At 58.5% G+C, this 17,466-nt stretch overlaps 1 protein-coding gene across 6 annotated transcripts in view; it reads right to left on the minus strand.

The window, feature by feature from the left end:
• LOC119103634 (oxidation resistance protein 1) overlaps window positions 1-17,466 on the minus strand; it is a 55,254-nt gene that overhangs the window by 13,134 nt on the left and 24,654 nt on the right. For 3 of the 6 annotated variants that reach the window (XM_037227237.1, XM_037227240.1, XM_037227242.1), the window contains 6 exons: window positions 16,862-16,965; window positions 16,525-16,560; window positions 15,288-15,450; window positions 14,806-14,915; window positions 8,428-8,534; window positions 8,066-8,146 (listed from right to left, as the gene is read on the minus strand). In XM_037227237.1, coding sequence (XP_037083132.1) covers window positions 8,066-8,146; window positions 8,428-8,534; window positions 14,806-14,915; window positions 15,288-15,450; window positions 16,525-16,560; window positions 16,862-16,965 — 601 coding nt within the window. The remainder of the gene's footprint in view (window positions 1-8,065; window positions 8,147-8,427; window positions 8,535-14,805; window positions 14,916-15,287; window positions 15,451-16,524; window positions 16,561-16,861; window positions 16,966-17,466) is intronic. The other 3 variants (XM_037227238.1, XM_037227241.1, XM_037227239.1) reach the window with 2 other exon arrangements.

Below are 17,466 nucleotides of genomic sequence, written 5' to 3' on the forward strand. Positions count from 1 at the left end.
AGAGGAGACGGGCACCTAGCACTGGTGACAAGAGACCGACACCTTGCACTGGTGACAGGAGACGGGCACCCAGCGCTGGTGCCGGAAGAGGGCCACCCAGCGCTGGCGACGGGAGACGGGCACACAGCGCTGGTGACGGAAGGGGGCCACCCAGCGCTGGTGACGGAGACAGGCACCCTGCGCTGGTGGCGGGAAACCCGACACCGTGTTCTGGCGATACCGCGTGTCGCAGTAGCGGCCTTGTTGCCGAACACCGCCCAGCAGGCCTCTCACCAGCCGGCCGGCAGGCTAGACCGAGCCGGAGCGCTGAGCGCCGGCGTCCAGCCAGCTCCACAACGGGCAGCCGGCGTACGCACAGGAGACAACCGCACGTATCAGTGCTTGAGGTGATCCCAAAATACCGGCGTCGGAAGTGAGCCTCAAATGACTCCCAAAGCCTCAAATTCTCTTCAGCCTCAAACGGCTCCCTATTTTGGGGGGACAACCGTGACCGTCAGTGTACTGAGGAGTCCCAAACCAGTAAACGACGGCAGCATCAGCGCTGCGTGCTCCCAACGAGAGAACAGCCCGCCCGGCTGTCTACCGAGCCGCCGCCACCGGCGCTCCGTCGCCCGGCCGTCTACCGAGCCGCCGTCACCGGCGCTCCGTCGCCGCTCACCTTCTTCTGCTTCTTGTGCGGCCGCAGGCGGGACAGAATCTTCTTGTGTCGGATCTTGGCACGGACCGAGGCAAACCAGTCGAACGGCCGCAGGTACATTTCCACGTCGGCCAGCGAGATGCGGCGCTTCAGCGTCTGCCGCGCCCGCGCCGGCTCTGACTTCGGCTCCGGCTCCGGCTCCGGCTCCGGCTCCGGCTCCTGCTCCGGCGCGGCCATCACCTCCACACTCGCCACCTCGGCCATGCTGGGACGCAGCGGCAGGGGACGTGGCAGCGCCAGACGGACCTCCTCTCTCCACCCGCGTCCAGCCGACGACTGCAGACCGCGACCGCCACCCGGAGCCGGCGCCGGAGCGGTGGCGCCACCGTCGCCGGCGGGCGGCCGCACCGCCGACCTGACCTCCGGCGCCGCCGCTCCGGCGCGCGATATGCGTACGGATAGGTGTTCCCACGCAGAAAGGCGGCGAGCACCAGCCACACCGTTAGGAAGTGGCGTCCTTGACACGCACAAGGACTGATGGCGAGCCGGTGGTCCGGCTCTGGCGGCCGTTCGGCTCTCTCCGCAGGCCGTCTCCACGGCGCCGCGCGGCGCATGCAGTGTACTGTCACGTCCCGCTGCTGTGCCCCGCGGCCGCCCGCTGCAGCGACCAACATCGCCTCAGCAGAGCAAAGCCGGTAAACCGGTGTTGTCATGCCGCCACGAGACCGATGCCGGCGGACACACTCACAGCTCTATCGGATGTTTTGCGTTGAAGGCATATTGTTACGCCGACATCATGTGTTCTGCATCCAGCAGCACAGAATTGCACGACACAGGTGTGGTTTTCCCAGCCAACCGATCACGTTTGGACGGGGCGGGCCTCTGTGGAGCGGAGGCGGGGCTGGAGCGGGCCGGTTAACATCGGGCCTGCGCCGAGCCGAGCCGAGCCGAGCCGAGCCGAGCCGAGCCGAGCCGAGCCGAGCCGAGCCGAGCCGAGCCGAGCCGAGCCGAGCCGAGCCGAGCCGAGCCGAGCCGAGCCGAGCCGGGCAGGGCCGGGGCGGGCCGAGCCGAGCAGGGCCGGGGCGGGGCGGGGCGGGGCGGGCCGGGCCGGGGCGGGCCGGGCCAGGCCGAGACCGGTACAGCCGACGGATGGCGCAGGTGAGACGAGCGGCCTGGGTCACGGTCGCCCCGCCACCGGGGTGCCGGCGCAGGCGTCGCCGGACCACAGCTGTTCCGGACCGAACGTGGGGCTCGTCCACAGCTGGAGAGCGCTCATGGCGTGGGCGCGCGCCGTTGGAAACACTCTCGGTGGCCGGTGCAGCGGCCGACCCGTATCATGAGTTGTAACGGTGCTGAGTACGGTTTTCGCACGGCAAGGCCGTCGGCTAGTCTAGGGAGATGCACGCGGCTGATCCACGATTGTCCGGCATTCCATGCAGCGGGCGCGAATGACGCGGTGCACCGACTGGCACCGGCGCAACGGCTCGTCCCGGCGCCGGCCGCGCCCGTCGGTGCCCACACACGCCAGGCTGCCAGACCAAGGTCAGGTCAGCTCATGGTCGGGAGAGTCACCGTGCAGCGTCAGACGGCCGCCCGGGCCTGTCCGGTGGCGTGACGCGCCGACAGCGGCTCGGCGCGGCCCACAACTGGCGGCTGCGGACGCCGGCAAGTGGTGATGACCGGCACCAACCTGGTGGAGCCCCGGTCACGGGGCCGCCATCCGACCCGTCCGACCCCCCAGCGCAGATTGCAGGCGATCGCCACAGGAGGTCGGTGGTGGCCGCTCGCAGAACGAGCCCCGGTCCCGGTGGTTGGTTCGTTTCGCGTGCGCCCCACTCGTGCCCGGTCCATGGATGCGAGGTCACGACGCCGCCGGGACGTGCCCGTGGTGAACGATCTTCCCAAAACGCACGCTCCGTCTCACGCTCCGTCACGCTCCGCACGCGGACGTCACCAATCGCGCAGACATCTGGCATGCCGGACAGCACATCCCAGATTTACTGCGGCTTAAGCCGCGCCTGTGCCCGCTGGCTCGGATCAGGCGCCTCCTACCCGACTGCGTCAGCCTCCGACCGCAGCCGGGACCGATCAGGCGCCGCCTACGACACCGCCGCCGGCAGCCTCACGGGCAGATGCGCCCCTGGGAGGTCAGCAGCGTGACCTTGATCGCCACCACTGAGGCCACTTGTGGCAGCGGCGATCAGCCGTAATCGGCGGTAGCCACCGCCACCGATCGGCATCGCCCACGTCTGCCGGCCGGCTGCGGCGCAGGAAAGAACCGCCGCAGACCGGCGGCCGACAGAGCCAGCCGCGCCGCTGGCTGGCGCCGCCTTCCACCACTCCCGGTCAGACTGCGTGGAGCCGTGCGACCACTGCTCGACCGCGTCAGCCCATGAGCGACTGCCGTCCGTCCGAGCCACACGGGGCTAGCCGCAACCGCGGCCGAAGATCGCAACGTGCTTCAGTCGGGATTCGGCCGGCACTTCAGCCTCAGCCCCCCCCCCCCGCGCGCGCGCAGGAGTCGACACGCCCTGACCGGCCACGGCGCTCACACGGAGCCGCGGGCCGCCGAGGAGTGTGCCCAGCCCAGCGCGTGACCATCGCGCCGCCCCAGTTCCGGCAAACACGCGTCGCCGGTCGGGCAGCGAAAACAACGGGCAAGGCCAGTCGGGCCGACCAGACTGAGGCCGACGAATGGCAGCGGCTAGCCGTGGAAACCGCAGAGATTTGCTGCACTGCCAAGACCTTTGCGTTGGTTAGTTTTGCGACTGGGGAATACCACCCATTCATTATCCACGTGGCTCGAGCTTGGAGCGGCGTAATCCGTCTTCACAGCGGCTGAAACGGTCAGAGTCGGTGGTGGCGAGGCCCGCCCCAAAGGTGTGCCCCACTCGGCTACGCACGTTGCATCCCATGCCACACTGGAGCGGTGCCGACATCGAGTGCAGAGCTCTAATGGATCCCACGGTCGGTGCACAAGCGGGCCCTACGATCGGTGCAGGGGCGGGCCTTACAGTCTGGGCGGGCGGGGGAAAGGGGAGGGGGCACTCCGCTCCTACAGCGCCGGCCCGAGCACACCGGCCCTACAACTAGTGCAGGCGGGCTCCAGTTCTACAGCACATCGGCCCTACAACTAGTGCAGGCGGACACTTGTTCTTGAGCACACCGGCCGCACAGTTAGTCCGGGCGGGCACGCACCAGCTCTGGAACACACCAGCCCTACAGCTAGTGCAATAGAGCACCAGTTCTGGAGCACACCGGCCGTGCAGCTAGTGCGGGCGGGCACGAGTTCTGGAGCACACCGACCCTACAGCTAGTGCGAAAGAGCACCAGTTTTAAAACACATCAGCCCTACAGCTAGTGCTGGCGGGGAGCCCTGGTCTGGCACCGAGACGCGGTTCGAGGCCCAGGCCATCGACGGTACGGACACGTCAAAGGCAAACACATGGCTCTAAGGCCGCGACGTTAGCAGCCACACAGGGACCGGGAACATAAGGACCGGTGAGGGAAATACACCGCACTTACACACAGCGACACGGTGTGGAACGGTGCGCCGGGACAAGGACATCAGATGTCACGTAACCAGGCGCGAAAGGTCAAGGACAAAACATGGCATGGGGCATCGGCACTGGGCGGGGGGGGGAGGGGGCACACAGGAGGCATTGCCAAGCAGAAACATTCTAATGTGCTCACAAGAGAAGGCTGGAAGGAGAAACCTGCCTGGTCCCCGTGCAGAAGAACCTGCAGCCGGGGGCGAGAGGAGCAGGAAAAGGGGTGGGATGGGGAGCGGGGGGGGGGGGGGGGGGCTCCAGCCGTCTCTTGCGTCCGGCCACGAGCCGTCCACCGACAGCCGCTAGAGAAGTCACAGTCCCGGCACGCTTCACTGTCCGGGTCCCCAGAACCTTCCAGCCAGTGGGGAGTTACGAGAAACGAGGGCCAGCTTTTCCTGGCTCTGGGGAAGGCATAAAGACTGGTCGTTGGGAGCATACAGGATATTCGTCCAAAGCAAGACACAATAGCCGTTTTTGCCAATCAATGAGGGCTGATACCCTGTCAGTCACGGGAACGGGTTCGATAGTCATTGTACCATCAGAACTGTCCCTTCATCACCCACCACTATGCGGATACTTTGCACAGCTCCCCTTCCTTTTTCACTTTTATGCACGTACGTCAATTCAGCCCTGAACTAACCAGGACGAGCGGCTATCGCTGACCCCTTTCCCAACCGCAAGGCGGAACGCGAAACGCCAGAGGCGCCGGTTGTTTTCCGGTTTCATCGCGTAGCTTATACGATGTTCGCTTAGCCGATGCCGAGAGCTTTGACCACCGACGGCTAGCGCCACTAGTCGGCAGATGCGAGCGACCGCAGCCAGCCGGCAGACGCGAGCGATCGCAGCTAGCCGGCAGTGTTGGAGCCGCCAGATTGCCACTGAATGTCGCCTCCGGCGTTACCGGAGGCCAAACGGCGTGAGCCTGCGTGAGCCGCTCGAGCCCAGCCGAGCGCGGCGCCAGCGGACGTGACCCGCTGATCTGCTCAGTCAGCTCTGACCACACTGACGGGCGGCTCGAGCCCAGCCGAGCGCGGCACCAGCGGACGTGACCCGCTGGTCCGCTCAGTCAGCTCTGACCATACTGACGGGCGGCTCGAGCCCAGCCGAGCGCGGCGCCAGCGGACGTGACCCGCTGATCCGCTCAGTCAGCTCTGACCACACTGACGGGCGGCTCGGGCCCAGCCGAGCGCGGCGCCAGCGGACGTGACCCGCTGATATGTTCAGTTAGCTCTGACCACACAACCAACAGTCGTTCTCACCGTGCTCCGCAGTTCTCTTCCGGGGCCTGTCCTTGGTGTGACAAACGGGATGCTAACCGGAGTGATTTTGCAGGGATGATAAACAATGACATCCCTAGTGACGTCAAACCAATTTGGACGGTGCTGCACACATTAAATGCCTACCATTCGCGTGATTAATGCGCTGAATACATACCTTGCTGCATTGTATTCGATTGCCAATTTCACTGCAGACATCTGCAATACAAGGCATGCAAAAAGCCGTCCGAACAACTCAGCACAAGGACGGTCACCTGCTCTGCGATTAGCCGGCGAATCCGTTTGGGGAGTTACTCGAGTACCAATGCTTTCTGCGTATCTGAGGTGGCGCACCTGCCGAACATCGCGCCGTTGGACGGACACCAGACGTGGTCTCAGCAGCCTCGTTCACAATGCGCAACTTGTTAAAGCTACCATACGTGACCTTTGGTAGGTGGCTTATTGGGTCTATTTTCTAGCTGCTTCTAAGTCTTACATATGATTAGATTAATCGGTTACAACAAAGTAACTTTCAGGTAAATTGAAGCAACATATAGCCCTACCAACAAAAATTAGAACTGAATGTCGCTCCACAATTTCCATCTTGAGAGGCTTCACTTGTGATATTGTGGCCAACTATGAAATATGCTAATAATACCAGGCGGCGGCCATGATTTGTTGTCAAGGTTAAAGACGCATGATTGTTCGCGCGGAGTGGACCGAGCACCTTTGTACCAGTGTGTGTAAGTGAGCCAAATCCTCCTTGTACCTAATTTATCGGATGAAGCTTCATTCTATGTAACAAATACTGTGCTAATACACCAAAATACTACCTTTCTCACCTCAAATGCTGTCGTGATTGCGATCACTGCTGGGTTTTTACCTCCCGGGCTCATGCCCAAAACTATTTTATCTCTAAACCAGCTGTTGTGAGTTGTCCAGTCCGGAGTACGCGGGCGCGCTGCTTCCAGGGGGGTTATGAGGTGGGTGGGTGGAGGGTCGGTGATGCGGGGTATGTGTCTGGAGTCCGAATTCCCATCTGAATAATTATTTCTGTACTGAATGTCTAGGGCACGAAGTGAATGCATGAAAGGTGCGAGCACCAGGTTAACTATGGGAGTTCCCCAGACTTCATACAAGGTCTCAATAGCAAACTCTCGAAAACTGCAAATTCTTTGTTAAGCTGAGGTTTTAGAAATGGCCTCCTAATTTCAACAAAAACTTCTCCTTTGAGCACCAACCTATTGCCATCTGAGCACAAAGGAAGGAGCATACTACATAAATAGCCAGCCACCATCCCCTGGTTATGTGACCGACAGTCTGACAGCAATATCAGAACGACATGCCATTAATTGAGGTACGGAAGGAGCTGATTAATTCAATATTATCTTTACACTGCACACCACACGATCACTTGCAATCACATCGCAAACCAAATCATACCTAACAACGCAGACAGACATCGATCCTCTTGTTTCATAACCGCTGCTTTCGCCAGGTCTCGCACCGAGATGCCGCAAGATACACGCAAAGTTTTCTCTGCTTCATCCGTAGTCGATCGCATTATTGGGGCTGCCTTTTCATTTTCTTCACAGATCGATCGAAAACGTGACCCATCTAGGTAGCTTACGATCTGGCCACTATCGGGCGACGGTTGCCAGCGCAGACGCGCAGCGGCGGAAGTAGGTCCAGGCTGGTTGGGAGAGAGGAATTAAGGGTAGTTTTAGGCAACAAATTTTGCTGGACAACTACTACGGAAGAACGTCTGCACATTTTAGTTGGGCACTAAGGAAAAACTGCATGAAACGAATTTTATTGCAATACTACACTTGTTAGCAAGGCGAACCTGGAATCGCCCATGAAAGTCACTTAAGTAGCTTTCCCGAGTTGTGCGTTGTGAACAGGGCTAGTGTCGCCGAGCAGCGCTCTCGGCTCAGCTCGGCCGGTGCCGGCAAACCAAACGTGCAACCAGACGGTACGCCCCCACTGAGATGGCCGTGTTGGGATGATTGGAGTTTTAGGGCGGCGCCGGTGAAGGCGACGATGGGGAGGGGGAGGGGGACTATGGGCGCAGGCGGGCGAGCTGGCGGGTGCAGGGTCGGTGGCGGGCCGCGGGTCTCGGCCAGGCAGGCTGGTGAGCGGGGACAGACCGGTGAGTTCAGCCCGGGCAGGCTGGTGAGCGGGAGCAGGTCGGTAGGTCACGCCCGCCCCGAGCTGTCCATGCGACGCCGCGGCGCGCCAGGGGGTCAGGGGTCATGGCAGCTCAGGGCTCGTGCTGGCGATGGTATGGTGTCCGTCCCTGGTCCCAGCAAGCTGGGGGGGGGGGGGAGGAGGGGGCAACCAGGCCAGGGGCTGTGGCTTCTCCACACCAGGGTGGAAATCACACACAGCGTAGAGACAATGTCGGCAGTGGGGCTCCCGGCGCCGGGTTCTGCGCGACATCGTGCTAGGTCAGGGTGCGACGGCGCGGGGCCGGGGCCTGGGCGCGTCAGGCCACACGTGCCAGGTCACACCCCCGAACAGGTCCAGATCAGGTCGCCGTCTACACTACGCAGCGGGCACGGGGCGGGACGCACTACGTCACTACGCTAGACGAACAGCCAGGCCGGACCACCGTTTACCTCGTTCATCTCCTCCTCTGACGTGGCCGACGTCTGGCTTTTGATCATACTATACAGCTTTACGTAGGGGGCCTTTATGACCTGGACAGCGTGAAAACGGCGCTCGGTCAAACGCACGGGTGGCGCACAGTCGGACACTGGAGAGCCAGTCAGGCAGGCAGGCCAAACTGAGACAGACGGGCACACAGACAGACAGAGAGAAAAATACGGAGAAAGGCGAAAAAGACCCAATGTTTCAACGCAAACCGACAAAAAAGACGCCAGCCGTGTGATCCGAGAGATGCCAGTCTGTACAGATGCGCGTCATCGACCAGGGCGTTATCCACGGCCCGTCGTCGTCGTCGTTGGCGGCGGCGGCTTACCTCCCAGCTCTGCTTGGGCAGCTGCCGCGGTAGGTCAATGAGGCCCGCCTCGCCCGAGGTGGCGTCGCTGGCCACCGCCTCCCAGCCTTCGTCGGCCTCCCAGATATCTGCCGGAGCGGGACCCCGACGGTCAGTGCGCGGTTACAGGTCACCAGGCCGGACCGCACGACACACTGGCTAGGGCGGGCGACGCCCGCGGCTAGTCTGCACCGGGGCCCGAACAGACGGACCCCCTCCCGTTACCGGGACTGGACAACAGCGGCCCGATGGGGTCGGCCCATAGCATGGCAAACCAAACTGCCATCACATCCCACTCATCACAGCAAGCGTGCTTGGGCGTTCACGAGATATAACAGCCGCCGACCCCTCAATATCCGGTGTTAGCGGTTAACGTTTGCAGATGCGATGCATGTGACGTACAAACATAAGAGACGGACGTGTGTAACCTTAAGTATGGTCGCAGTCGGGCCGGAACAACCAACATTCCTGGGATAGAACAAGCAGGACATGCACGCGTTGCCATTTGGCTGTAGAGCCGGGCCCTCGTAAGCGCCTGAAAGCGGCGGGGTGTTCCGAAGAAAAGCCGAACACAAACCTGCACTGCCATCCTTAAGCATTTTGGAAATGTCATAGTACGCCCTGTTGAGCTCCGTCATGCGGTCACTTGTTTCCCTCCATTGTTGGACAAACAAGCTTAACTGGCCATATCCTTTTATCATCCTTCACCAATGACTCCGGCGCAAAAGCCAATGGAAATAGAAGAGAGCAAAAATAGAAAACTGTGCGACATAGCACCAGCTAAATGAACGTGAAATGACCTCGTCAAACTGTACATATCAACATCACACGCACACCACCACAGGCGCACGGCAGCAGCGTTTAATCCCGAGCCGCGCAGTGGCTGCCAGTCACGTACCACCCCCGCGTGTTCAAACCAGCTGCTGGTGCCGCCTCTCGGTTACCATCACTTGACGGGAGCCGGGTTACCATCACTTGACGGGAGCCGGGTAGGGCGAGCGTGTGCCGCTGCCGTGCCAGTCCGGTCAAGCCTGCACCCCATCGGCCCGGGCGAGCCTCGCTCCACCGCCGGGCGGTGTGTGAGAGTCATGTGAATGATTGCGTGAGGCGCACCGCCGAGCCTCGCTCCACCGCCGGATAGCGTGTGAGAGTCATGTGTATGATACGCACCCCGAACCTCGCTCCATCGCCGGGCGGCGTGTGAGAGTCATGTGTATGATACGCACCCCGAACCTCGCTCCATCGCCGGGCGGCGTGTGAGAGTCATGTGGACGACTGCGTGAGGCGCGCCGACCGCGCGGCTGTCATTTGCAGGAGTATTCCCTCAGCTACAGGACGCTATTGGAGCTTGGCGCGCCTCATTCCGGCAACACGCCAACACGTCTTGTACGTGGCACATCGCAAATTTGCGCGACTGCCACTGACTAATGAAGGAAGCCCGTTACCATCACGTAATTTACAACGCGGCTTATTTTGATGAATTGTATGCTACAAGTTGCCTATTTTGAAACCGGTCCAAGCATATTTCCATCAGTGTCGGCAACTAACAGTAATATTGAGCGCTTGCAACCGAGAATGTAGAGACGGATGGGGGACAAAGAAACCAAGTAAGTCGTCGATGTATACTACTTTTCATTTCAGCATATGTCAAACATGACCCGCGAGTTTTCAGACAGCTGGAGCCAGTTTCTCAAAGCGAAGGTACAATCTTACGCTAAGCATTAATGTGTACTTTCGATTTTACAAACTACACATTAAGTCAGCTTCTCAAAGTCATCACGTGACCTTTGTCGTAGTTTGTACATTTGGCAGTGGCGTAGATTTGTGCGTCCTGTTGCCAGGACAACGACCACCAAACTTGAGATAATTATGGCAGTAATGAACGTACATTTTAAGTTTTGAGTATGTGTTACCTTAACCCGAACTACCATCGATTAAGACAAAATACTATGCATGTTTTCACTTGCCTGGCACGTCATCAAACCAGCCACATTAGTTCACGACTTTGAGGATATTATCTCCAGCTTCGATTATGACGCTTTGGTTGAAAAGCAACGCTTATCAGGACATGAAAGCAAAGGGACAGGTGCCGATGGTTCAGTGGTTAAGGCGTCTGGGAACGGGGTTCGATTACCCGCGGTGCCCGCGTTTCCGCCAGGATGAGAGGCAGTTGACGCCATCTAGCCGAAGAAGCTACGTGCGTCCTAAATCCCCAATGACGACCATGGACAAGGGAAGAGTATGGTTGGCAATGTTTAAAGACAGAAAGAAAGAGAGAGAGAGAGAGAGAGAGAGAGAGAGAGAGAGAGAGAGAGAGAGAGAGAGAGAGAGAGAGGAGAGAGAGAGAGAGAGAAGAGAGATAGATAGAGACAGAGACAGAGACAAGAGACAGAGACAGAGGACAGAGACAGAGACGAGACAGAGACAGAGACAGAGCAGAGACAGAGACAGAGACAGAGACAGAGACAGAGACAGAGACAGAGACAGAGACAGAGACAGAGACAGAGACAGATGACAGAGACAGAGACAGAGACAGAGACAGGACAGAGAAGCAGAGACAGAGACAGAGACAGAGACAAGAGACAGAGACAGAGACAGAGACAGAGACAGAGACAGAGACAGAGTACAGAGACAGAGACAGGACAGAGACCTAGACAGAGACAGAGACAGAGACAGAGACAGAGACAGAGACAGAGACAGAGACAGAGACAGAGACAGAGAAGAGGACAGAGACAGAGACATAGAGACAGAGGGACAGAGACAGAGACGGAGACAGAGGACAGAGGACAGAGACAGAGACAGAGACAGAGACGAGACAGAGACAGAGACAGAGACCAGAGACCAGACAGAAGACAGAGGACCAGAGACAGAGACAAGACAGAGACAGAGACAGAGACAGAGAAAAGAGGACAGAGACAGAGACAGAGCATTGAGACCAGAGACAGAGGACAGAGACGAGAGAGAGAGAGAGAGAGAGGGAGCGAGAGGAGAGGAGAGAGAGAGGAGAGAGAGCGGAGAGGAGAGAAGGGAGAGAAAGAGAGAGAGATGAGAGAGAGAGAGAGAGAGAAGACAGCTCCCCGTCCGCAAGGAATTTGCGCGAGACCGCTGCCCGTCGACTCGCCCGTAGTAGTGCGCACCCACTTTTCAGCAACACCATTTAGTCGCGTCGACCGCTGCGCGTTGTAAGTCTCCGTACTACGTAATAAACAGATGAACACGTATAGATGTGTGTGGCCTTGTAGAGATGCGTGCCGAACTGGGGGCTGGTTTTGGTGGCAATGTTGTGCATGATTGATAGATTCGGCGAAGGAAGCTTTCTTCCATTCATCAGCTCCTTCAGTGTTCAGTTTCATCCTAGAATGTTCGACTCATGGAGGCTAAATTTTGCATAGCGATTGTGGACGAGATCATGTGAACAGTAAGTACATAATGCTTACTAAGCATGTCCTGGGCATTGAAGGTGGGACTGTCAGACCTTAGCCTTCAGAGCTTAAGGGAACATGTGAAGTAAACATGAGCTGTCACTGATCACTGAAAAAGGGCCATTCATGGATCAAATCATAAGCAGCCTGCTGTACTTGTCGTTGGGAACAGGATCTTTCCATATGACTGATGATTGAAAGTATGTTTCTATTATATGATTTTATGCAGGCTAGCTGCTGCCTTATGGCATAGTGATGCACAGGATGTATGTAGCCGTGCTATTCAAATGATGTCAACTTCAGGGAATAATTATTGTGTTATGCTAAGCCATTGTATTAGCATTTATTGCACATCACAATGTTTTCAACCAGGGCAGGTACTGCAGACAATGATACTGCCTATATCTCACTTTGAAAGTGTCTAGAATACAGCTTGCATGAACATAGAATGTATGGTATTCATAACAAGTATTGTGGCAGCCGCACAAATTTCTCTCAATTGTGATGTATTTTAGCATTCTTGCAAAGGAAGTTCCTTGACCAGGCAGTTTTGCCTTATCTTTTGGGCCTGGTATGCCCTATCCAAGGCTTCTTGCCTGAAAGGCTGGGACACTCACTATTACTTGCTCACACTCAAGCTTTATGCTCTGTTAAGCCTTTAGCAGCTGTTGCATGCTGTTTAGGCTAGCCGCTGCAGCAATTTGTCTTTCAATAAGTAACAGTCCTAAGGTCAGTGTTATAATCCATGACACAGATGCTTGCGTTGATTGCATTGCCAAATTCATCAAGGACCTATCAAAATTCAGCTCTATCGTAATTTTGGTCTTAGCTTCGAGAAACTAATGCAAGATTGTTTGTGGATATTTGCGTCCTGGATTGTGCATTTTCTGCGTATTTTTTTAAGTGTCGTAGATTGTAGTTGTAAGTTGTGTATTTTGCTTTGAGAAACTGAATCAAACGAGTACATACCAAAAATGTACAATTTACGCCAAAAATATACGAAGTTCTGTTTCGAGAAACTGGCTACTGGTGGGAAAAACCGACGGTCAGACCTACATGTGCATGCAAACTGATATTTTGATGTTTACCAGCGTGATTTGTGCGGCCCGAGATGGTGGTAACAAAACACCCGAGTCCATTTGTTTCCTTCTGTCAGTAATGGCCAAAAGGAGTGATCCCAAACAAGTTTCATGGAAGTAGCTAACGTCTAATGAAACATCGCAGACAGTTATAACGTTCACAAACATGCATCTCTTACTGTTCCGTACAAATCTGCCTTTACACGGTTTCCTTTTTTCTGAAATGTCGGCTTTGCTGTCCTGTCTCTGACCTGTTTTTTCTCCATTTCTCGGTCCCCCGTCGAGTTTCCCCTTTAGATTTATGTTTTGTTTAGTTTACTGTCCCTGCGGCCCCGGCCCTACGGCCAGCCCGGAAACTGCGCCACATGCGTCGTGTCCTGTGCGGGGTCGCGCCGCCCGGTAACGGAGCAGTCGTCTCGCGAGCGCCGCCAGGGAGAGGACGCGTATGTCCTCTTCCTGGCCCGACATTCGAAGCGCAGAATACAGCATCAGCCGACGGATGCGTGTCCACGACGAGTGAACGAGACCGACCGAGACCGAACGACCGAGCGATACCGAACACTTACAGTACACCCCGGACTACCCAGCCGCATTCCTGTCAAAAGGTGTTATCCTGATTTTTTTTGGAACCGGAATGTGCAGAAACGCCCACACATGCAGCACTCGCGACTGAAGCTATTGGCACACAATGAGGAAACTAAAACGCACCATTTTAGCACCGACAAGAAGCTAGCACCAGAAAAGACTGCCTTACCGAACTTCATACCGTTTCATGCCACAGCTTGATACATGGAGAGGACGTAAAGTGCACATGAGTATGAGCAGCCGGCACCGCGGTGGGGCACGTCACCTGGACGGCCATCGCCCCCCCCCCCGGTCTGAGCCGCGAGCCGGGGACAGCACCAGCTCGCCCGGCACCAGTTACTGCCAGTCATCCACGCCTGCAGCCTAGGCCGCACAGCACACTGCACGCGGCCTGCCGCCCGGCCAGGCGCCGAGGCTGTACAAATGTCGCTATGCGCGAAAAGCATAATGGACGCGCCACCCCACTTTTGCGTAATACCTGCTCCATAGCTGTCGCCGATATCGCGAAATCGGACGCAGGGTCGATACATCCGACGAAGGCACGCACGTGCCGACACACCGGGCCATGAAAACGGCTGCGGAAGTGCGCGCCTGACTTCTGAATGCCAGCCTGGGCTGAATTATGTAACCGAAGAGGCAAACACAATAATGGTGTCAGCAGCTTTTCGGTTACGCAATCCTGCCGCTCCGTGCACCTGCGAAACACAAAATGAAGGAGCGCATACCTCCTCAGCGACCTTGGACTTAGTTCATCCATGCGTTCTTTCGCTCGCCAGACTTCCGTGCGCCCACGACGAGTCCCGACTCAGACCGCGGAGGCGCGGCGGTACGACCACCGCCGGTACGACCACCCCGAACTCGGCGCGGGGACCGGATGGTCTTCCGCTTGACGCAGCCAGGTCCGCGACCGGGCCCGGCAGGCGGTACATCTTCCGCCAATGCCGGCCGGCCGGCCATCTCCATCTGGACCTTGACGGTGGCGATCGATGATCTCTCGAGGATTTCGACCCGTCGGCGCCTTTCCGGCGCTGAGACCGAGTCAGAGCACCGGCCAGGCGGCTAACCCGCACCACTCCCTCCGCCCCCGGTCCGGCGGCGGAGCCGAGACGGCGATTCGCCGACGCCCGGCCGGTCGCGCTCACCCCAGCGGTGTCCGCCTACCCGCTCGACCCGCCGCCGGCGGCCGGGTCGGCGACCCACGCACGCCATCAGGTCAGCTCCCGTCCCTTCCCCCATCGCCTCCCCACACCAATGCGGCCGAGTCGCTCACTCACCAGAATCTGAGTCCACCAGCTCGAAGCCGCGCTCCTCCGGTTTGGTGGTCTGCAGACTGCCGTATATCTCGGGCGCCCAGTATTGGATGAAGTGGTACAACTGGTCACATCTGGAACGGGCGGGTGCGTCAGCGGCGGCGGAGGGTCTCGCGGCCGGCGGGAGAAGCCGACGGCCGCTCGACGGTGCACTGGCAGCCAGTCACACGGACCAGCCCTCGGCTACAGCGGGGCCGGCAGGCGGCCGCTCTCCAAGGGACGACAGCCACCCGCCCGTGACCCCGTCACCGAGCCGCTTGGCGGCCTCAGCCGGCCATGCCCTACCCATTCCACTCTCCCGCGCTTCCCTTCATAACAGGGACCGCCGAGCCAAATACAGAGCATCACCCAGACACTGGGTCACGCGGCTGACTTCACCGGCCTCCTCTCGGGGGTACCCCGGCCGCAAGGGGCGTGGCCTGCTGCACAGCCGGCCGGCCACTCACTTGTCGCGCGGGATGGAGAACCAGAGCTCGGAGCGCAGCTTCTCCTCGCCGTAGGAGACGATGCGGACCGTCTTGCGGATCTTGCGGCCCTTGCGCTTGCCCATGATGAGGCAGAGGTAGAGCGGCGGATCGTCGGCCCGCTGCGATGGCTTCGGGATCAGCTCTGCAGCCACCAGGCCAGGTCAGGTCAGGTTCAGTGCCTGGGTCGGCGGTCACGCTGGCGGCCCGGCCTAACCGCGAGTCGTCTCTCGCCGGCACGCATTGGCCAAGGGACGCTGCGTGCGTGGACAGTAGTACATAGCAATCGTGACACAAATACGCTACTGCTTTCAAAACCGCACAAACGCGTGGAAATCTCTGAGGCCTTACATCGTCCGACACCAGCATCACGTTAGCCGAATCGTAGGCGCCAGACGGCAAACGCTGACGAGCTATCCAGCCTCTAACTGCATAGACTGTCTGCGCGCATGGACTACGGAGCTTGACTACGTAACATTTGCAACGTAACGAGTATGTAACATAGCGTTGCCGAGCTAGTCACGGTGCTCTTCAAGACGCTCATAGTCCACTAACTCACACAGCCGAAGGCACCCGCAAAGCAAGTCACAAGGTCCATTACACAAAAGGCACCACACAAACTTAAAATCAGCCCAATTGATGGCATGCACGAACCTATGAGAAGCCTGTGGGATGTGTGACAATGGCCAACGATACCAATACAGAAAGGTGTTAGGCGCCACGGCAAGATCGAAGACGGTAAAGAGCAGTGTAAAATATTTGAGATCTGATGCCAGACAAGGAAGCGGCGGGCGAGGAGCCTTCTACCTATGCGCAGGCCGTCTCACGTGGATGAAAATATGACAGACGCAGCCAGCAGCACTTGCAGTGAAACGAGGCAAATGATGTAATATCGTCAAAGAATAAAGCGGTGCAGGAGGAGAGATGGTGCAGAGTGCAATAGTGATGGACGATGACAATAGAAAAAGCAAAGCTTGTCCAAACGCAAATGTGCACGGCGCTAAATCATTGGCTGGTTGGTTGAAGCATTATCGACCTGAGCTTCTTTACGACCAAAGAATCTCGGAGGAGAACACAGCAACATAATGCCACTAGTAGAAGGTGGACGCACATAACAGCACCGCGCGGCTGGGGAAAGCCGGGCAAAACAAACATCGAATGGTACAATACACGCATGCACACAACCTGAACAAATATTTCACTCCCATTATGAACATACCATGACCATCAAAACCAGGAAAGCACGTCCCTTTGACTGGAGAAAACGAGGTGTTAGTTTCACTCATCGAACAAATTCCTTCCAGCGCCGTCCGAACACATCGCAGCGGGACAACATAATACGCACGTCGCTTCGGCCACGACGCGACAGACATCGCCACTGCCGATCACGGTCAGTTGAGCAGCGACGGCACGGCGACAGCAGTGACACCGCGGGTTCACGTTGCGGGTGGCACCAGTGACGCCACGATAACACCAGTGACGCCGCGGTGACACCAATGACACCGCGGGTAATAACAGTGACACCACGGAGTCGGCCGTCCTCCTCGTTCACTCACCGTCAAACGAGGTGAACAGCGAGGGCCGCTCGTCCATCGACACCAGGTTCTTGTAGCCGCCGAAACTGGCCTGGGCACGCGGCCGGCGGTCCAACGACGACCGCCTGGCGACGGGGGGCAGAGGCGTCTCACGGCCGAAAACCTCACACCACATCACCCGCTAGACCGGCGGCGTGTCATAACACTGGACACCGACGGGCTGGTGTCATGACCCACGTGTCAGCATCACACCACGGAAGGCCACAGACCCAATCCTCAGCAGGTGCCGTGTCGTGTCGGGGCGACCGAGCGCCAGGGCAGCGGCACCGTGTCCTGAAATGTCAGGGGCCCGTGCCGGACGGGCTGGCGGCAGGCGAGAGGACCCGGCTCCGCGCCGGCTGGCGGCGCCGCCACGGTGGCTGGGTCATGCGCTGCTCGGAAAAGACGGCACGATAACGGCGGCCCAGCCGGCCGACACGGAGCGCAAAAACCCGCTGACCCCGACCCGGACCGCGCATACCCGCCGCCGCCGCCCTGCCCCGGTCGGCCGGCTTTCTATCGGAGTGTCGGCCGCTCCAGTGCTAACCCTCTCGCGCCAACCCGGCCTCGTCCGGCCCTAGCAGAGA

Source organism: Pollicipes pollicipes, unplaced genomic scaffold (genome assembly GCF_011947565.3).
Source record: "Pollicipes pollicipes isolate AB1234 unplaced genomic scaffold, Ppol_2.1 Scaffold_5724;HRSCAF=6776_pilon_pilon_pilon, whole genome shotgun sequence".
In the NCBI taxonomy this organism is placed as follows: domain Eukaryota; kingdom Metazoa; phylum Arthropoda; class Thecostraca; order Pollicipedomorpha; family Pollicipedidae; genus Pollicipes; species Pollicipes pollicipes.